This window comes from Polypterus senegalus, chromosome 1 (genome assembly GCF_016835505.1).
Source record: "Polypterus senegalus isolate Bchr_013 chromosome 1, ASM1683550v1, whole genome shotgun sequence".
NCBI classification, from domain to species: domain Eukaryota; kingdom Metazoa; phylum Chordata; class Cladistia; order Polypteriformes; family Polypteridae; genus Polypterus; species Polypterus senegalus.
In genome coordinates this window covers 239,885,177-239,907,083 of record NC_053154.1, presented here as the reverse complement: position 1 = coordinate 239,907,083, position 21,907 = coordinate 239,885,177, and the positions used below count along the sequence as shown (strand labels likewise).

Below are 21,907 nucleotides of genomic sequence, written 5' to 3'. Positions count from 1 at the left end.
GTGCATGGATTAAATTACTGTATACTAACCCAGAAGCTTCAGTTTGCATCAATAACATTTGCTCAGACTACTTTAAACTAGAGCGTGGCACAAGACAAGGATGCCCTTTGTCACCACTGCTGTTTGCAATTGCCATTGAACCACTGGCAATACATTGTCGAAATACTGATCAGATAAAGGGGATTAGCAGAGAAGGACTGGAACAGAAAATCTCATTATATGCAGATGACATGGTACTGTATATATCGGACCCAGAAAATTCTGTGCCTGCAGTCTTAGCAGCACTCACAGAATTTCAAAAGCTCTCTGGTCTCAGAATTAATCTGAATAAAAGTGTACTCTTTCCGTGAATTCGCAAGCATATAATATTAGATTAGACACCCTTCCTTTTATCATTGCAGAACAGTTTAAATACCTCGGGGTAAACATCACAAGTAAACATAAAGCTCTTTATCAACAAAATTTCGTCGTCTGTATGGAAAAAATTAAACAAGACTTGCATAGATGGTCAACCCTTCATCTCACACTAGCTGGAAGAATTAACACTGTTAAGATGAATATTCTTCCTAAGCTCCTTTTTATTTCAAAACATACCAATATACATTAATAAATCGTTCTTTAAGCAATTAGATTCAACAATAACCTCATTTATTTGGAATTCTAAACATCCACGCATCAAAAGAGCGACCCTACAAAGACAAAAGGCAGAAGGCGGCATGGCTCTACCTAACTTCCAGTTTTATTACTGGGCAAATATACAGTCGATAAGAACCTGGACACAAATAGAAGAACATACACAGGCATGGACCGCAATAGAAGTAAAATCCTGCAGTACTTCTTTGTATTCCTTGCTTTGTGCTCCAATAAACACACGTTATCGGCAATACACTAATAACCCAATTGTGCTCCACTCACTTAGAATCTGGAACCAATGTAGAAAGCATTTTAAGACGGAGAAGCTTCTTTCTGTGGCACCTGCAAAAGAACCACCTCTTTCAACCCTCACAAACATATGCAGTTTTAATATCTGGAAAAATTTGGAATTAACTTGCTTAGAGATCTTTATATAGACAACGTCTTTGCATCCTATGAACAATTACATTCCAAATTTAACATTCCAGCTACAAATTTCTTTCACTATCTTCAAATCAGGAACTTTGTTAAACAGAACCTTCCAGATTTTCCTCATCTTGCACCCTCATCCACGCTGGAAAAATTATTGCTCAATTTCAAGGAGTTAGACTCCATCTCTACAATATATAAAATCCTTTTACAATCCCTTCCTTTCAAAGATCCAAGAGGACACTGGGAAAATGACCTCTCAATTAATATATCAGAAAAGGAGTGGAAAGTAGCAATGCAGAGAATTCACTCAAGCTCCATATGCGCAAAGCATACAATTATACAACTCAAAATTATATATCGAGCACATCTGTCTCGACTAAAACTCTCCAAAATGTTTCCAGGGCATGATCCAACCTGCGAACGTTGCAACCAAGCCCCAGCCTCACTAGGTCACATGTTCTGGGCCTGCTCCAAATTAACATTATTCTGGACAAAAATTTTTAATTACCTCTCAGACAGTCTTGGACTCACAATCCCTCCTAACCCATTAACAGCTGTGTTTGGGGTTCTTCCAGAGGGTCTTAAAGTGGAGAAAGACAAACAAATTGTGATTGCATTCACTACACTGTTGGCACGCAGACTTATTCTGATAAACTGGAAGAACCCAAACTCTCCTCTTTAAGTCAGTGGGAAACTGATGTGTTATATTATTTAAAATTGGAAAAATCAAATACTCAGTTAGAGGATCTGTGCAGACTTTTTTCAAAACATGGCAGGATCTAATCAGTAATATTTTGAATTGATTTTATAAAGCACAGAGAATTTGTTGATTTAGGTATTTTTAAAAGCCTTAAATTTTACACCGTTTGGCTTGCTCTCTCTCTCAAGGGTGGGGATCGATCTGTTCTTAGCATAATTCTTTTTTTTTGTAAAAACTTGATTGCTATGTATTGATTGTAATAAAATTAATAAATAAATAAATAAATAAAAAAAAAAAAGAAATGATATGAGTGAATATGAATGAAAATGAATATCATGTTTCTGAAACACGTCACAATGGCAAAGAGAACAGAGTATTGGTCCCATCAACAACATTGAAGGATACCGTGTCTTAATTCATAAAATATTAGTATGAAGTAAACCAGCAAAAGTCAGTGCCTAGTAAGCAAGCTAAATTGTCAAAGCAATGGTTAATAGTTACAAAAGCAATATGTAAGTCTAAAAGCATACATATGTTGTAGTTCCTGTGTTGGAGATTAGAATATAGTTATTTTCTAAAGTATATTCTTTGCTGTATTTAGGAGAATTACCAGAAATATATTTTTAATATACACTATTTTTTAAGATAAGTTGCAAGTTGTATGGTTACAGTTTTTCTATAAATTATTATAATGAAAAGGTAAATTGCAAATGCATATAGAAATCCTTCATTCTCATAATCTTTAAAACATTTGAATCTAAATCTGATTTAAACAGAGCTCTAACAATGAGTATTTTGAAGGTGCCAGGGATAATGCTTTTTAATAATAATTTATTAATTTTATGAAATGTGGATTGTGGAACTAACATAAGTGGGTTTTTAAACAGACTGGTTGAAATTGGGTCTAAAGAGAAGATACTGGAGAAGGTTTTATTTTGGAAATCAGCCACTGGATCTCCAGTTCTGTCATGAGAACTGGAGATTAGGGGTGACATAATATGATCCAGTACAATTAGATTTGTCACTAATTCATCATTCTGTAAAACAGCACCATCTAGTTTATAAAAACAAAAATCATAAACTGAGTGCTACTAATATGTAGAAGAATTCTGCTTGTTATTTCAGATTTCTTATTTGTAAAGGTACCTATTATTTTGAATGAAACTCAAAAAAGTTATTTATATTTTCATCTGTTAAAATGAATGAAGCATACAACATCCCTTGCAGAGAGAGAGATTTCTTTTAAACTTTAATTCCTCATATTAAATGATTTTTTGGTTTAAGATGGCATGTGTTCTCATTAAACCAAGGTGAACTTTTTTCACTTTGATAACCTTTGTTTTGAGAGGAGCAGCTTTATCTAATGTGTCTTTCATATTCATGCAGATCTTGTTTCACAGCTCATTTATATTGTTAGTTTCCAGGCTATAGTTTGAGGTTTTTCTAATGTCAATAAATCTTCCAATCCTATTATTATTTAAATGCCTCATACTTCTGGTTTTAAACTGAGCATTTATCGACAAGAGAAGAAATAAGTCAAAGGTAATCAATTAATAATCTGAAAATGTTTAATTAACAGGATAGATAACAACGTTCTGAACTTTAATTCCACAGGGAATAATTAAAACTGATTATGAGAGTGTGAAGAAATTTTTACAATCTGGGTGAGAAAGTATGTGGATATAAAAGTTATCTAATAAGATTACTGCATTTTAATTAATAGCTAATTCAGATAAAAAGTCTGTTAAACTTTCTTAAGAAGGTGAAATAAGGATCTGTAAATTAGTAATACAACTATATTTAATTTAATATTAATCTCTAACATTAGGCATGTAATATTATCTAAACCAGTAGTTTTCTAGTTTAGTCCTGGCATGTTTTCTTTTAATATTATAATGATGCTGCTTTGTTTTTTAGTGGGCACCATCATTTTGGCTAAATGATGCTATGATGCAGTGATCATTTTTAGGGAGTGAGGCCCCAGAATTCAGATTGCTTGCTATTGTTGCTATTGTTTTAAATCTGCATTACATGTAACTCTACTATACCACCCTTTCCCCTTTTTGGTTGGTTTTCTACTTAAGCAACAGATCATGAAAGTAAATTATAACTCAACGTATGAATAGCAACAGAATACTGTATATTTAACACAGCTGACTTCAGACAATATTTAAAAAGTATAGTAACCATTTTCTGAACTCTGCATTTAATGCTACACATACTATGGGGCCAGTAATTCAAGATGTAGCATAATCAGCATTTATTTTGCTCATTTAATTGTTTTCTGGGTTAATCAACAATGTCAGTCCTATGCTTTGACTATGCTGACTTTAGACTAGGCAGTTGCTGTGAAAACCATCTTATTGGCTTCACCAGTTTTGGAATTATGTAAAACAATCCTTGGTGGGCTGCGAAACTCAGTACATCTGCCTCTACTCTACACTTACGTAGTTAGGCAACTGCCTTTTCAGTTTTTTCAGTGGATGACTAGTGGCAAAGGCTGTCTGAATAGTATATGATGATCTTCTCTGTTACTACCCCATGACCTTAGGTTAGAATAAGGTCTGAATTTTATCTGAACTGAACATTTCAGTTACTTACTTCCCTGTAAAACTGCTTGTAATATCAGTGGGAGAAGCATGGCTGAATGTACCACATAATGTACACATAACACTCACTCCACGGGGCGAAGAATGGCATTATTCTATCTTTTAATCCATAATCATTTTTGTGGGTTGTGATGGATGCACATAGATAAACTGCAAGTGTTTATGACATAACAAGTTAAGCCTGTGAGCTGGGCTGCCGCTTCAGGTCAAGTAAAGTTATTGCTTTTAGCTCATGTTCCTTCTTTCAAGTCAAACAAAAATTGCTGTAAAAGTGAGGTATTTTGACCTGAAAATGTAATACTTTATCATTGCAGCCTTTATCAGAGAACTAGCTGCCAAATACATATCTTTACCGAAAATCCACCCTGTTTCTGCTACAGACACCAACCAAAGACAGATGCGATTACTGTCACATTTTCACACTTTGTTAATGCCATTTCAGACTTTAGGACAACATGAAAAAGTTGATCTGTTAATGTTAATATGTTAATAATAATAATATTTTAATAACAATAATAATATGTTAATTTTAATACAAGCGGTTATTGGGCTGTTGCTAATGATTTGTATGCTTTTTCGCTGTGGGTTACTCATTTCCAAAATGTATTTTTGAAGGTGCTTTTCAGTTTTGTTTTTAGGGCATATTCAATACTGTATGTTCAGCGGGTTGGAAAATGGATGGATGTTAAATCTGGCCTTTTAGAGTATACAGTATGCTTCCTTCCCCCAAATTTCTGATTTGAACAATCCTGAAGTATCTGTGTATCTGCCCTCTTGGTTTTAATTCAATTGGTCCTGGCAGTTCTTTTCCAATCTATTTCAAAATTCACCTCAGTGCTTTGTATCTCTCATACCGCCATGAAGATTCGCCAGTCTTTCTCATTTAATTGCAAGGAGCAAGTAGAGCTCTTGAAAAGACCACCTTGTTAGTTTTGCCTTTAAGCATTTTGGCTAGCTCCTAATATTAACTGTGCTGTTCTATCAGACCACCAGTGTAGACAATGGCTAGGAATGACCACGGTATTATCCACATGCTTATAGAGGTCTCTAGCACTAGACTAGCATTACACTGTGTAACACAACCTGTGGCCATTGTAAATCATTATAAATCTATGTTTCTGTGCTTAAAAAAATTAGTTATTAGAATAACTAATTTGCCACTTAAAGTAGAAATAGAGCAGCTTTGCATGGTCTTTGAATATAATAAACTGACATATATGTTTATATTTGGAACAGGTTCAAACAAAATTTTTTTATTTATGTAGAAGTATGTATATTAAAAATAAAAAGCAAGCTAATTAGCAGCTGACAAGAAAGCACTGATATATACACTAATTTAGTGTGGGAGGCTAAATTTCTTGAAAAGTTAGTTGTCACTGTCTAAGAATATCCTTTCATGTGCAAGAAAGAATTTAGAAATTTTTTTTTTGAGTAGTGATAGAAACTGTTATCTTACAGTCAGAAAAAAACGAATAATAAAACTGTTTTAAGTAACTAGAGTGGTCCTCTAAAAGAAAGAAAGACAATACCCACCTTCGTTCTGTTTCATACTGAGTATTAATTTGAACCCTCATACTGAGACAAAACAGAAGAAAAAAAAAACAAAAAAACTAAAGCCTAACTAAATGCAGGAACAAGTCTTCACCTGACAAGCTAGTTTGACTGAGGTGCTACAGGACCGGTGTTACCTAGTACAACACAAAAGGACCTCACACCCTTGTAAAGTCCTTTGAAATATATATTTGTTTAAATATTATATTGGAAATTATAATAAATAAATATAATGGAATGCATGTTATACATTTGAAAAATCATGGATAGATGAAAATAGATATCCTTAGGAGAAGTTTTCATTAATTTTGTAAATGTGTTTTTATGTTAAACTGCTTCTTGTTATTGTTTACTGATCTTTTTTTTAAATATTACAGATGCAATTGAAAGCCACAGAACAATTGGATCTAGTGTTACAGAATGCAGTTCGTGAAGGAGACCTCAATGTAATCCAAATAGTTTGTGTAGCACAGTGGAATCTTTGTCTACCCCTTCTGCAACACAACATAAAAAGGAGGGTGAAAAAACAACTTAACCGTGTAGCTGAAGCACTTGAAAAGTCCAATAGGTAATTTTTAAATTCATTTTAGCCAAATGCTTTCACTGAATGTCCTTCTGATGAGAAGTATTTTGTGTTGGTTTTGGTTTATAGCTACAATAAGAAATTTGGTCATTAAATGGAAAATTAATTTTTGTGTGATGTATACATTTATTATAAAGCTTATCAGGGCTTGTGTCAATAACTCTAAAGTATTTTTTATTGTAGCTTGTATACAAATTACTCTCTGCTCAATGAAGAAACCCATTCAACTTCAAACACATTGTATATACTTTCTGTATAAGCAGCATGCCTTAATCCTCCACATGGCTATAATAATATATTATAAGTCAAGATTCAATAAAAATTTTATATAACACAATTTTTTCTAACCAGCTCAATCCATTTCAGGTTTGAAGTCTGTTCTGGCAGTATCAGATACAGCATGGGAATCAGCCCTGGGTGGAGGGGCAAGTCTTTTGCACAATTTATTGTGATAAATTATTTTAGCAATTCCTTATTTCTGTCATTTACAATTTAAAGTGTATGAAATAATTAAATATTCAATGCACATCCTCCAAAACAGGCGTTCTATCAGGAACTGGAAAGTATTACAGCTTCAACCTTGTCATCTGCAAAATACCAATAATAAAATATATAACTTAATGTACTTTGTGAGATAAAGGAAATGGCTAAACAATCTAAATGTTATCTCAGTTCACAAGAAGGCGTCCTTTTATTATGAATCCAAAGTATTGTTCTTCAGAAATGTCATGACATCTTTAAAATGCATTGTTAATAACAGAAAATTGATGCAATTTCATATATTATAAATCAATTTGAATATTAGCACATTGAAGTAAAAAATGCAAAGTATTCCAAATGAAAACTTAAAACCAGGGTATCAACTAAAGTCATGATAGTAATTACAAAGAGCTGATGTGTCATAATGGATGAATGTCACAGATTGATGATAATACAACAATAAAAACAATACAAATATTTAAGGAAAAATGTATGATTGCCAGCATCTACTAAAATCAGTGTACATACCTCTTGTTTTTATCTGTGGCATTGTTAAACATGCTAATTTTATTATGAAGAACTACTCTGCACAGTACAGTATATAATATAATCATGTACCACTCACCTATTCTGTGACAAGTCTTGCAGAAATATTTTCTTACATACAGTATTTATCATGCTCACTGAGATTAATATTCAGTATATTTTCACAGAGAAAGAAAGCAGAGTTTCTTGCTTTGCTTGAGTCTGTCATTTTGTATACTGGACTTTCGCAGTGTCATTCATTTATTAAAACTGAAAGCCTTACTATAAGAATAACAATCTGTTTGATTAATACTCTCTTTTTTAATAGCCTTATGTTTCAGCTCCATTGCCAGATTCATATAGAAATAGGTCGTATAGAAGAAAATGAGGATAGAATAGAGGCTGCTATACAACATTTTCAGAAAGCATTAAATCTGGATGACAGAGGGGTCTACAAAGAATCACTCCAAGCAACATTACACTTGCTTCAGTTGCAAACAGTCCTGTATAAGACGCCAGATCGACCACAGGATATTGCCGCAAAGATTATTGAACAGGTATGTTAAGGCAGCAAGTTTTATAAGAAACTAAGTGTTATCAATTTAATTAGGAAGCTATGCATGAAGTGCTTGTCTGTTTTGCCTCTACATTTGTTTCTTATAAATGTAACTTTGTGAATAATCTGAACTTTTTCTCTTAAAATTTTAGCAACTAGGCATCTTGCTGTCTTCTTATTTTCAGTGTGCAATTCTAATATGTATCATTTAATGCTTCTGTACAAATACATGCACTGCTGACTTCACAAAAGTTTATTATACGAATGTAATGAATGAATTGATTTTAAATGTTAAAAGGAGTGATAACAGAATGTGTCATAATAATTTTTGTTTTATTTATGGTGGCAGAGTGTTGTTATTATGTCATTATATTCTTACTTGATTTTCTGAAAGTTTTGGATTTGCAATTACTCCAAACCTTTGAAAAACGACATTCTGTGTAACACCAAAGAGTTGACATGAAAAATCCATTGTGATACCTTATACTGTAGTACACACTTGTCTTCTTCTCTTATTCTGTTGTAAGAATTCCATTCCACCTTCTTTAATTGAGTTGGAGAAGGATGTTTTCTTATATTTAAAATTAGAAAAAATCCAATTTTCTTTGTGAGGAACAGTATAAAACTTTTAGAGAATTTGGCAAGAACACATTAATATTGCAATAAAACAAGGAAACAATTAACCTGTGTGTTGTTTCAGCAAGTATTGTTGCCAGACAGAAAAAGGCACGAGGTTATTAATATAGTAATCTATGATATTAAAAAGATTTAATAGTTTTGTACCCTACAATGCTTCATCACACAGACATGAAAAGAATTGTTTCTACTTACGCAGAGTATCAGGAGTTTGGTAACTTCCAGATGAGGGCTGCCCCGGGGAGTCTGCTGTCACCCTGTGACTTTTCTTTATTTAGCATGTATTGAAATATCTTTATTATTCACAAGGTGGAGCAGAAAGCTATGTGACAGACTCTATGAATGTAATTTTTATCTGTCTGTTTTTTTCACCCTATTAACGGCTAAGTCTGTTTATAATGATAACATGCAGATTTTTTTTTTGTGGTTGTGTGTGTGTGTGTGTGTGTGTGTGTGTGTGTGTGTGTGTGCGTGTGCGTGTGTGCTTGTGTATGTGTGTGGAGGAGTTATTATTAATTCCACATTACCTACCTTATTTTGCCTCTTTATTCATGTTTTCTTGCTGATCAACTTCAGGGGTAGGGTTATCATGAAAGGAGTTGAAATCTAGGAGGCAGGAAAGATTAAGCTTGGTAAACAATATAAGTTGACAGTTGGACAAAGGTAAAGTGGATTTTTGTATTAAAACATTTTTGAAAATCTGTTAGCTAATGCCTTTAAATTAAGTCCATAGAGACAGGAGCCTATTTTGAAAAATATACTTCAAAAGTATAAACTATAGTGTAAGTTAAAATATATATACAGTGTATATATATATCTATATATATATATCTATATCTATATATATATATATCTATATCTATATATATATATATTTATATATATATCATAGAAGAGAGAGATAGAGTAGTGAATAATATGTTGGTTGAAAGAAATAAAAACATGCAAGTGCAATTATTAAGCTATCTGGAATGCAAACATTTATTGAATCAAATTCAATGTTCAGGTGAGATGTTGACTGTGAGGGCAGCCTAGCGCTTTTTTTTTTTTTTTTAACTCCACACACTTTCAACATAACCATTATTTCGAATAAAAAAAAAAATGTGGCTATTTTATTGGAAAATCATACTTGACCACGCTGTAAAATATCTCATTCAACACATAGAAATCAGACTCATTAAAGAAGTCCTTGAAGCCTCCAGTGGATGAAATTAAGTCAGGCTCTTCATACAGGTGGATAGTGAAAGGATCACAATTGAATGTTAATATCCAAGCTCACTTTACGAACTTGCGAGACGAAACTTCCAGTATTAAGTCTAAACAATATCAGATCAAAGAGAAAGGTCCACTCTCTTTTGACATGAAGATGAAATTGGATTGTTAAACAGAGAGATTGCTATACTTAAATTAAAGTTGACAGACCAAGAAGATAATATAAGAACTTAACAACTGTCTAAAAATACTGAGAAAGATGATGCAATGACTTTTCTTTCAAAAGGCTGCTCTTGGCATGTTTGAATTCGATCAAGCCTTGCATGCACGAGCCTTTAAGATATATAGACAGACAAGGTATGTTGGCCAAAGTTCACAATGAAGCTCGTATTAAAGTTTTTTTCCAGTTTGTCCTGGTGAAATCCCAGTAAAGAAAGGAGACAACAGTTTGTGGAAATATTTGTTCTACCCCACATTCTCCTCGGTGATGTGACTCTCCAGATAGACCATTTCAGGTAGTCAAAATATTCTTCATCAATGGCACTTTCTTAGTGTAGTCATTTATTGTTCTGGTGTACTGGTGCACTGCAAGGCTTCTCCAGAGAAATTTAATTTAATTGTTAAATGCAGTTATTTGCCATTTTCTGTTACATGGTATTTCTGAATGTCTTTGCTTTCTACTTTTTCAGCCCTCTTCACAGATTTATTAAGGGACTGTTGTATTCACTTACTGCTATATGGGTTGGCAGAGTAAGGTGGGGTGGGCTATAGCTGTCATCGCTTTCACAGCAACAGGTGATAATGTTAGGGGATAATGTAGACTTTTACAACTAATCATATTCCTTAATTTGGTTTTGGACATGTTTGCTTGTCTGTGGAGTAAAGGAGTGAAAGGGTCCTACAAGGTTGCTCCAAAAAGTGTGTGCTTGATCAGGATGGTAAGCCTTGTAATATTTTTTAATTGCCTAGGTTCCCTGTTTGGTTGCCTTATACTGCTGTGGACATTTTCTCTGCTATGTCCATAGTGTATCTAATTTCCTATCTCAGTTTATTCCTATCATTCTTTCCTGATATTTCATGTTACAGTAACCTTGTGGAACATCTAGGGCCTGAGACAAAATGTTAAGAAGACAAGTGCTGTTTTTGTCTCATCGTGGGTTGTATTTAAACATGGTGAAATATTTATTGGTCCAAAGAAGGTGTATGATGGTGCCAAAACACTTAAGATATATTTTGGCTTTCTTTCCATCCTCCAGAAAAACTTGTATAACTTCCAAACAACATTTTGTGTGATTTTCACAGTTAAAAAAATTGCATGTGAAATTAAGTCTGGCTTTTATTTCATGGAACTCTGTACAAAAGTATACTTAGCTGTTTCATTCACCATTACATATTATTTTCTGATGTTACATTTTATATAACCTGTTGCGGGAGATTTGTGCTGCCAGACATGGACAGTGACGATATGGCGTGCATGGGTCAAAGGTGCAGATAGGAATTTCATTGCACTGTGCACTCCTGACAGTAAGCCTGAAAAGAACTGATGACAATGCATTTTTATTAAAGCAAAACCTTATATTTTTAATAAATGCCAAAGTTGTTGTATACCTGCATATCGTTACCAAGTGCAATAGATATAACTCACAATGAAACAGAATGGAACACAATTTTTTAATGCACGCCAAGTCACTTTTTAGAATATGATGGAAAGAAACAAACTGAGGACTGCATTAGTATCATTTAAAATTTCCGCATTAGAACGTTAGAACAGTCAAGATGAAAACAGACCATTTAGCCCAACAAAGTTCACCAGTCCTATCCACTTAATTCTTCCAAAATAGTCTCTAAAGTCTTACTGTCTACCACGCTACTTGGTAGCTTATTCCATATGTCTATAATATTCTCTATAAAGAAAAACTTCCTGTTCGTGTGATATTTAACCTTAATGTGTTTCCAGTTGTGCCCCTGTGTTCTTGCTGAACTCATTTTAAAGTCTCGATCCACTGTACTACTTCCAATCATAATTTTAAACACTTCAGTCATGTCTCCTTTTAATCTTCTTTTGCTTAGCCTTTACTGATTCTTGATGGTAGATATTTATTCAAGTTCATTTCATAATGAGAGAGAAGTAATGTAAATGACAAATGGAACATTAGCATTTTAGCCAGCATTGATTAAAGGGTCAACATGTAAAAAAATATGCTATAGTAATTAAAAACTAGTATAACTCTAGTTACTTTATAGCAACTTGTAGTATAACACTCACTCTACACACACGTAGTACTTTCTGAGTTGAATGAGTAAACACTATTAACTTCCCTTAGCCTTTTTCTTAATGCAATTTCTTCGCATATGTGACCATGCAAGAAAAATGTATCCATTACCCTTTTAAAAAAGCAATAAATCCCATTCTTGCAGAAGAGGATGAGAAAGCGCAATTTCCACACAGGTATTGACTGGGCAAGTGTTTGAGTTCAGATCACTGGTCTTGGTGGAATATCACTTTGTCACAGACAACACTGAGAAAGTAATGTAGGAAAAACAATCTTTTTTAATGATATATTCCGAATGCCTCCTTCTCACAGCTTTCTAATTTTGAATGTAGTGTATTTTGATTTGCTGGTAGTCATTTCATTCAAAGGCCCCTCTTTGATTCTACAAATGCTGGGCTTTTGGAGAATTTATGGTTTCTCCTGAGAATATGAAAGACATGCAACTCTTATCACAAAGAAGTTTAGCTACATGGTGTATTTATGGTTTTAGGCTGAGATGGAATTAGAATCTGGGTCCCTGAAATTGTAAAGTAGCAGGCCAATGACTGTGCTGTCATTCAGAGCTGGACATGCTGAAGTGGCCACCTGGATTGATCTACAGAAATTCACAATTTCATATTCCATAAATCCATGCTTCCTGAAGCTGTGGAGCCGGTTTCATGGAATGTACAAGTTAATTACAATGAACAATATGCTTCAGTAGTATTAAGTGCCCATCTTTCTTTCTCAAAGCCTTCATTTTTCTCAAGCTAATGTAAGAACACCACTCTAATTAGGCTGTACATTTGAAAGTTGAAGAGATCTGCAGCCTGTTCTCTGTAATTTATTATTGGCTTTTTAATCTCCCTCTAGAAATAGTTTAGAGAAAAGCTCAAACCAGGTGAGAAGCACACAGAAGTGATGCCTCACAGATCCAGTTTCTCTGTTTCAAATACATGTTTAGTTGCAATATGTGTGGACTTTGCAGGTTCTCTGCATGGGCTTTTCTCTATAGGTTTTCTGGTGTTTAATGCAGATCCTGAAGTTCTAGCTTGATTGGTGACTATTTAACTTGTCCCAGTACGAATGAGTGGGGAGTGTGTGGTGAGCACTGATACGAGCTGAAACCCCAACCAGAGTTGATACCTGCCTTTTCCCAGTGCTACCAGCATAGAGTTTTGTCCTCTTTGTGACTTTGTTGGATTACTATGTTATGAATTATCTGTTTTTGTTTGGATTTACTGAGCAGTAAGTGGGGGCCGCTATACAGTACATCATTATCTCATTTATTAACAATGAGTTAAATCTTCATTATACAGTACATACTGTGTTTGTATGTATTAGTATACAGTGTGTGAGGGTGTTCTGATGCATTTTCATTAAAACACATGAACCATAACTTTAAAATAAATTTTCATAAAGGCCTTACTGAATGATAGTTGTCCTTTCTACAGCTCTCCCCGTAATCCTTTTTGACAGGGGCACACATATTTCACTCAGTCTCCCTAACAGAGTCTGCCCAAAGAAGTGATGGATACTTCTTTTGACAAAGGAACTAAAAAAACATTAGTAAAATGAAGTCACAGACACTGAATTTATATTTTTATTCATGGTTTTATTGATTTAAAATTGATTAATGGGCTATGTATGTATATATAATCAGTTATTATTATACATACACATAGATTGCATGTATAACATGAAAAGCAGCCATTGTACAAGTAAATAGTACAAATATTCAAGTATTGAAAGAAATAATTACATGCACTTGATAGTGAATCCTAACTTTGACTAGCAATACACCATCATTATGAAAATGTAAAGTTGTCGGTAACAACGACAATAGTTAGCACAATAAAAGAAAATTATGCATAATGAATTTATATTGGAAAGTACTGACATGAGAACACAGTCTAAATAACAAAGCAGGCACATAGATGCAAAGAAGCATGGAAAACTAACAAATGACAAATGTATAGAGGGGACTGAAAAAAAATTAAGGAACCATTAAACAAAATAGGAACCTGTCATTGAGGGGATGGGAGTGAATCATAGGGGATATTTGGATTACACCTACGCTAATTTTCATCAGGTTAGCGGGTAGATTTTATGAAATATTTGAGGGTGTCAGAAAGATTTTTAGTGGGGATAGAGAAAAAATGAAAGCAATCAGCCTAGTGATTCAAAACACCTATGTACAGTGCCTGGCTTGCTTTCCCAGATTACTCTTAGGCTGACTGTACTGCCGCATCTTCAGCCAGGATATGCTTTACAAAGTAGAGTGACTTACAGTGGAACACAAATTCCCTAGCCAGCACAATTAAAATGCATTCAAAATAAAGTGCAACACATTGCAAAATAGTGTTTTACAAAGGTACTTTTTTCACTTTACTACACTTTACAAGAATCAAAAAATACCATAATTCTTTTTTTGAAAAATCAAGCTAAGAAAAATGATATCTCTTAAATAAAGAAAGGTGCACCCAGCCAAAAACATAGCAGTGCATTTATTGGGAGGAAGATTCTGTTTTATTGTGTAAATAAAATTGTTCCATCTTGATTACACAGAAGCTGTACAGATTCAAGAGCAACCTGAGTAGTAAGGTTTCATAATCGGAAACCTTCTTTGTACTGTACTTCACTGAGTACACTTTAAATAATGGTATATCTACATTTTTCATAAAAACAGTTTGAGAATTCTTGCTGGAGTTGGTCTTCCAAAGCCATTTTGTTTTTTTCATATGCCAGTTGGTAAGGTGTTAGATTAAGCATAGGCTCCAGGAATGTCAACATTATATGTGAGAAATGCAAGTTCAGAGAGACCTTTATTATGTAACATTTAATACAGTACTATGCAGAATTGCATTAATGCAAAATATTGGGTATACTTGACCACACGGTCTGCCCATTAATTTTTGGTAATTTTCATTATAAGCAATGCGGCCTGTTTTAAAAAACATGCATGTGAAAATCAGAATAATGTAAAGAATACACACTTATACATTGCATTAAAGTTTCAGTTTATAAAACTATTTTATTTTTATTTATTGTTTCTTTATTGTTGTAGAATATTGTTGCCATCATCTGTAATTGTATTCTGTAATTTTTCTCCTTTTAACTTAGCTATGCATCCACACAGTGGTGACTTAGAATCACCACTCAGGCTAACACAAATGTTCTGCCATGTGTAAAGAAGCCGACAGTGAAAAACCACAAAGTTAATGAATGGACTGAAATTTGAATACAGTGACTATTTTTGTCAAGCATCTCAGAATTACTCCTAGGAATTGCACTAAAAGTCTGACTAATATGAATTTGTCTTTCCCCAGAGTAGGTGATGAAGATTAGTTATGAAGCTTCCTACACTTCCTGTGAGTAGTAGGAGTTAACATTTGAGTATTAATGATGTTGTGTTTTTATGACACCCTGAACATCAAAATAGTACTCATTAAGGTGTATAGTAGTTTCCTTAGAAATTATAATGATGCTTCATAATTTTTGATATTAAAGCTAAGGTATCTTCTCCACAATAATAATAATAATAATAATAATAATAACATGACATTCAGGGACATGATTACATTCAAGCTTAAGGTCATGAAATACTCTAGAGCAGGGGTGCCCACACTTTTTCGGCTTGCGAGCTACTTTTAAATTGACCAGGTCAAAATTATCTACCTACATTAAAAATGCTACAGTGTGTATATACTGTGTATATATATATATATATATATATATATATATATATATATATATATATATATATATATATATATATATATATATACTTTGTGTGTATATATATATATATATATATATATATAGATAGATAGATAGATAGATAGGGGGCACTCTCATCCCCTTGAACCCTCAGACCAGACACCAGATAAAAGTCCAAATAATGACTTTATAAATGTGCACAAGCACCTCCACTTTACTATAATAAATCAATACAATTCTCAGTTCTCAATAAACAATAATCTAATCCTCCACACCTCCCAGCAACTCAGTCACCCTTCCTCCCAACTTGGCTCCCACAGTCTTTTTATACTGCTTGACCCAGAAGTTTTTCTCTCTCTCTGTCCATGTGACTTTGTAACACTTCCAGGTCGGGTGAAAACTCCTTTTTCTTCAACCCAGAAGTACGTCATTTCTTCTGTCACCGTGACTGCGGTGTACTTCCGGGCTGTATGGAAAATATATGTCTCAGGACCTCTCTGCAGCGTCCTCTGGCGGGCCCGACATTATGCAGCAGGGCTGTGCATTAAAACTCCAAAGTCATGATGCCCTGCTGGAATTCGGGGCATTTCCACATCGCAGGGAGAGCTCCATCTGGCGGCTTGGGGGTATTGGCCATGTTAAGTTGCTGGCCATAGTCCACTATATATATATATATATATATATATATATATATATATATATGTATATATATATATACTGCTCACAAAAATTAAAGGAACACTTTAAAGAAACACATTAGATACATCAGATCTCAATATGAAGTTGGATATCCATACAAATAACGACAGGGCAATGTCTTAGGAACAAAAGGATGCCAAGTCTTTTAATGGAAATAAAAGTTTTCTGCCTACAGAGGGCTCAATTGTGTAGACACCCTAAAATCAGAGTGAAATGAAGATGTGGCAGGCTAGTCCATTTTTCAAAAACTTAATTTCTGCTACTCAAAATGCTTTTCAGTATCTTGTGTGGCCCCACGAGCTTGTATGCATGCTTGACAACGTCGGGGCATGCTCCTAATGAGACGACGGATGGTGTCTTGTGGCATTTCCTCCCAGATCTGTATGAGGGCATCCCTGAGCTGTTGTACAGACTGAGGAGCAACCTGGCGGCGCCTAATGGACCGAAACATAATGTTCCACAGATGTTCTATTGGGTTTAAGTCAGGGGATCGTGAAGGCCATTCAATTGTTTCAATTCCTTCATCCTCCAGGTACTGCCTGCATACTCTTGCCACATGAGGCGGGCATTGTCGTGCATTAGGAGGAAACCAGGACCTACTGCACCAGCGTAGGGTCTGACAATGGGTCCAAGGATTTCATCCTGATACCTAATGGCAGTCAAGGTGTCTTTGTCTAGCTTGTAGAAGTCTGTGCGTCCCTCCATGGATATGCCTCCCCAGACCATCACTGACCCACCACCAAACTGGTCATGCGAATGATGTTACAGACAGCATAACATTCTCCATGGCTTCTGCAGACCCTTCAACGTCTGTCACATGTGCTCAGGGTGAACCTGCTCTCATCTGTGAAAAACACAGGGTGCCATTGGTGGACCTGACAATTCTGGTATTCTATGGTAAATGCCGATCGAGCTCCACTGCGCTGGGTTGTGAGCACAGGGCCCACTAGAGGACGTTGGGCCCTCAGACCACCCTCAAGAAGTCTGTTTCTGATTGTTTGGTCAGAGACATTCACACCAGTGGCCTGCTGGAGGTCATTTTGTAGAGCTCTGGAAATGCTCATCCTGTTTGTCCTTGTCCAAAGGAGCAGATACCAGTCCTGCTGATGGGTTAAGGACCTTCTATGGTCCTGTCCAGCTCTCCTAGATTAACTGCCTGTCTCTTGGAATCTCCTCCATGCCCTTGAGACAGTGCTGGGAGACACTGCAAACCTTCTGGCAATGACACACATTGATGTGCCATCCTGGAGACGTTGGATTTCCTGTGCAACCTCTGTAGGGTCCAGGTTTCGCCTAATGCTACCAGTAGTTACACTGACCATAGCGAAATGCAAAACTAGTGAAAAAAACAGTCAGAAAAGATGAGGAGGGAAAAATGTCAGTGGCTTCCACCTGTTAAACCATTCCTGTTTTGGGGGTCATCTCATTGTTGCCCCTCTAGTGCACCTGTTGTTAATTTCATTAACAGCAAAGCAGCTGAAACTGATTAACAACCCCCTGTGCTACTTAACTGACCAAATCAATATCCCAGAAGTTTCATTGACTTGATGCTATACTCTGACTAAAAAGTGTTCCTTTAATTTTTTTGAGCAGTGTGTATATATGTGTATATATATATATGTATATGTATATATATATGTATATGTATATATATATATATATATATATATATATATATATATATATATATATATATATATATATATATATATATATATATATATATATATATATGTATGTATATATGTATGTATATATTTACATATATATATTTACATATATATATTTACATATATATATATATTCATTGCATTCAGTAGTCTGAATCAGAATCTGATTGTATGGGTGGTTACCTACCAGGTAACGCTTGTGGTTGGTCTGCAAGCCGGCAAACATCTGCCGCGGTGCCCTCTTTCAGTTGCGAGAAGCAGATCATAGAATGATTGAAATAGTTTTAATGTCAAATAATGCAGAGAGTACGCAACACATATTTCACCCTAATTCTGGGCTCATCAGGCGTACACACTCACTGCACCCCCTCTCGGGGAATCGAACCTCGGACATCAGCGCGTTGTGCCACGTCGTGTAGTTCGTTTATTTGACAGTATGTAGATCGAGGTAGTTGCATTCATGGCATTCGAAGTCTCATTCACAATCTGATTGTATGGGTGGTTACTCCAAGGTTTGATTTCCCGAGAGGGGGTGCAGTGAGTGTGTACGCCTGATGAGCCCAGAATTAGGGCGAAACACGTGTTGTGTACTCTTTGCATTATTTGACAGTAAAAACTATTTCAACCATGTATATGTACTGTATATTTATAAATATATATATATATATATATATATATATATATATATATATACTGAGTATCAGAGGTGGGTAGTAACGAGTTACACTTACTTCAGTAACTTTTTAAAAAAAATGTACTTTTAAGAGTAGTTTTACTGCACCATACTTTTTACTTTTACTTGAGTACATCTGTGAAGAAGAAACGCTACTCTTACTCCGCTACATTGGGCAACACTCGAATCGTTACTTTTTTTCTATTAGATAAAGTCTGACAGACAATTTTCAATCTGCTCTGTGTATCGTATGCTGTCAAGTTGCACACATGCCTTCCATTGTGTCTCCAGCTCTGACGTTAGGTTTTGGATGTTCCCCAAATCAAGGCGCTGCAGCTTTGAGGATAGATGTTGCATTTTTCGTTTGTAAGCATTAACTGAGCTAATCATATTGACCATGGTTTTCTCTTTTCCTTGCAACTGTAAATTAAGCTCATTCAACATGTTGGTCAGATCAGAAAAAAATGCCAAGTCTAGCGGCCATTGATCGTTATTAAGTTGCTTTTATTCTGCATGTTTAATGAAACTCCTTTTTCTCCGGCCAGGGGTCTTGGAAGCTCAGCAGGAATTTCTCCCTAGCCATCTGCCTTAATGAAGGCATCTTTTATCATCTCTCCATCTTGGAAGGACTTCTTATGCTTAATGATCGAGTGACTCACCCGGTACGATGCTTCGGTGTGTCTGCCTTTGCATTTGAATTCAGTCGAGTGAAAAATGATGGCTGTCCGATTAACTGCGATTTTAGTTCCATCTCCTTTCTCTTTCTCAGATTGCTTTTTGGAAGGAAGTCAGTTTTGTAATTTTTATGAACAGTTCGAAAGGGCCTTTCCACATTTTCCTTCTTTGGAATAGCAATGATAGATTGACAGATCAGACAAACGCACTTCGATTGTGAAATTGTGAGAGAAAAAAATCCTCTTCTAATTCTACATCCAGCCCATAACAACAGTTTTTTTTTAAATCCTTTCTTTGATCGATATAAATTAGAAGGCTAACTAGATCACTTAGATAACCGGAGTTTTGTAGCAGCTTGTGCGTTTGATTGTGCGTGCGGGATGACCAGTGTGTTAGAAGAAAAGAGATCTCAGACTGGCTGCTCTGTATGTCAGTCAAGTGGCAAATGGTATAGGAGGGATATATGATAGACTAACATTTAAAAAAAATTTTTTTGAATGCAACATGATGTACGTGCACTCCCTTTCCGATATTGGGCACCCCTGCTCTAGAGTCATGTGTTGAACTTAGCCATTTCACAGCAACATCAAAAAGAGGGAAAGATAGAGACACAGACAGTAAAAGTTAAGCCTTATAATAGACATGTTTATTTAACAATTCATGATTCACAGCCATATTTCCAGAAGAATAACTTTTCTGCTGTTATGGCCATGGGAAATGCCACATAAAATAACAGTTACTGAAATTAGCCACAGCTATTCCTATACTGTTACTGAAGTTGCATTCATTCTTTTAGCGTTTTGATCATCTTCCTGAGCGTCTCTGTAGTGATCACCTATTATTGTCTGAAAGGCTGTATTTATCCAGTGCTTCTGTAGTCTCTCCACCTGCTTTCTTGAACCTTTCGAGATATTTCACTGTCCATCACCCGTCCAGCCCTGCCTATCTTCAGGGTAACATGCTGTCTACCACAATACACTTTTTATCTATGACCACTTGTGTGTTGATACTGTGATTTCGCTTATGATTTATATTTGATTGTTCTATGAAACTTGGGGAATTATCTTGATGTTTCTGCATTCAATCACACCAGAAACATCTGGAAAAAACAGTGATTTGCATGAATACAGCTTGCTTTAACATTACCTCACGTGATGTAGTGGGGAAATGTATAAATCTGTTTATTACATTACGTTTTGTAAGGGCATTCAGAATGGTGCAAGATTTAAGAAATGGTTGGTTGTGACACACCTAATCATTGCTATTGCAAAGCTGCATTTTCCATGCAGCCAAAAAGCATAATATTACCAACACCTTCATTTTGGATGACAGTGCATGGATTCTTTGCATAGATGGAGCGATTACATGACGTACAAGATTTGTTAGGCATATTATTTGATCACTGTCAAATCAATACCTTCTTACAGGTTCATTGATGTCCAGCATGTTCAAAACCTTCAACCGTTCCAGGAGTATGGGTGACAAAATTTGGTAAATTGAGTAGGACAAAATTTGTGTCACTTTGAGACGCTTGATAAATACGATCACAGATCTCAACAGTGGTAGTGCTAAACACTATGCAACCATTCTTTTCTAAAAGAAATTATTTCATTTAAAATGGAGTGTTTTGTGAAAAAAATTGCTAAATTAGATTGCAACATATCCCTCTATTTGACTTAGATATCCTTGCTAGCTTTTAAGATTTTTTTTTCCACTTTAACTTGCTGTATTGCCCCTTTTATGTTTATATTTATTTCTCAGGCTGAAACAGAGCAATTTTTTATACATGCTGTGGACAACCAAGACTAGCATCCAGGCTGCATTTTCTGTATTTTATCATTTCCTTGCAGGAAATTATTTTTTATCTTTCCAAGTGCTTGCATAAAATCTGTCAAAACACAAGTATGACACTTTCCTTTATCAAAATGCATTGTGCACTTTACATTATATATGTATTTTTGCATAAAATATGTGCAGTATGCTTGATTCAATATACTGTATGTAATATGAACACAATTCTATTATTAGATTTCCATCTAAACTCATATTGTGAATATTATAACTCTTATGCAGATAAAATGCCACAGGCCTTAAATTTGGCCTATTAAAAAATATGCACTGAATCACTGAACAGCATTTTATTAAAGCAATGACATGCAAGATTTTAGAAAACACTTAATCAAACTTCTTTACTTGCTGTATTGTGCACTTAATGCTTAATTTTAAATATACCCTGCAGCTTGAAAGAGATAATTTTTGTCATTTTAATTAAAGTCCCAATAAGTGCTTTGTAGCTCATTT

The 21,907-nt window shown here is 34.9% G+C and overlaps 1 protein-coding gene across 1 annotated transcript in view; it reads left to right on the top strand.

Annotated features, from left to right (window-relative positions):
- LOC120540101 (cilia- and flagella-associated protein 46) overlaps positions 1 to 21,907 on the top strand; it is a 248,788-nt gene that overhangs the window by 25,382 nt on the left and 201,499 nt on the right. The window contains exons 11-12 of the mRNA XM_039770591.1: positions 6,303 to 6,493; positions 7,842 to 8,070. Coding sequence (XP_039626525.1) covers positions 6,303 to 6,493; positions 7,842 to 8,070 — 420 coding nt within the window. The remainder of the gene's footprint in view (positions 1 to 6,302; positions 6,494 to 7,841; positions 8,071 to 21,907) is intronic.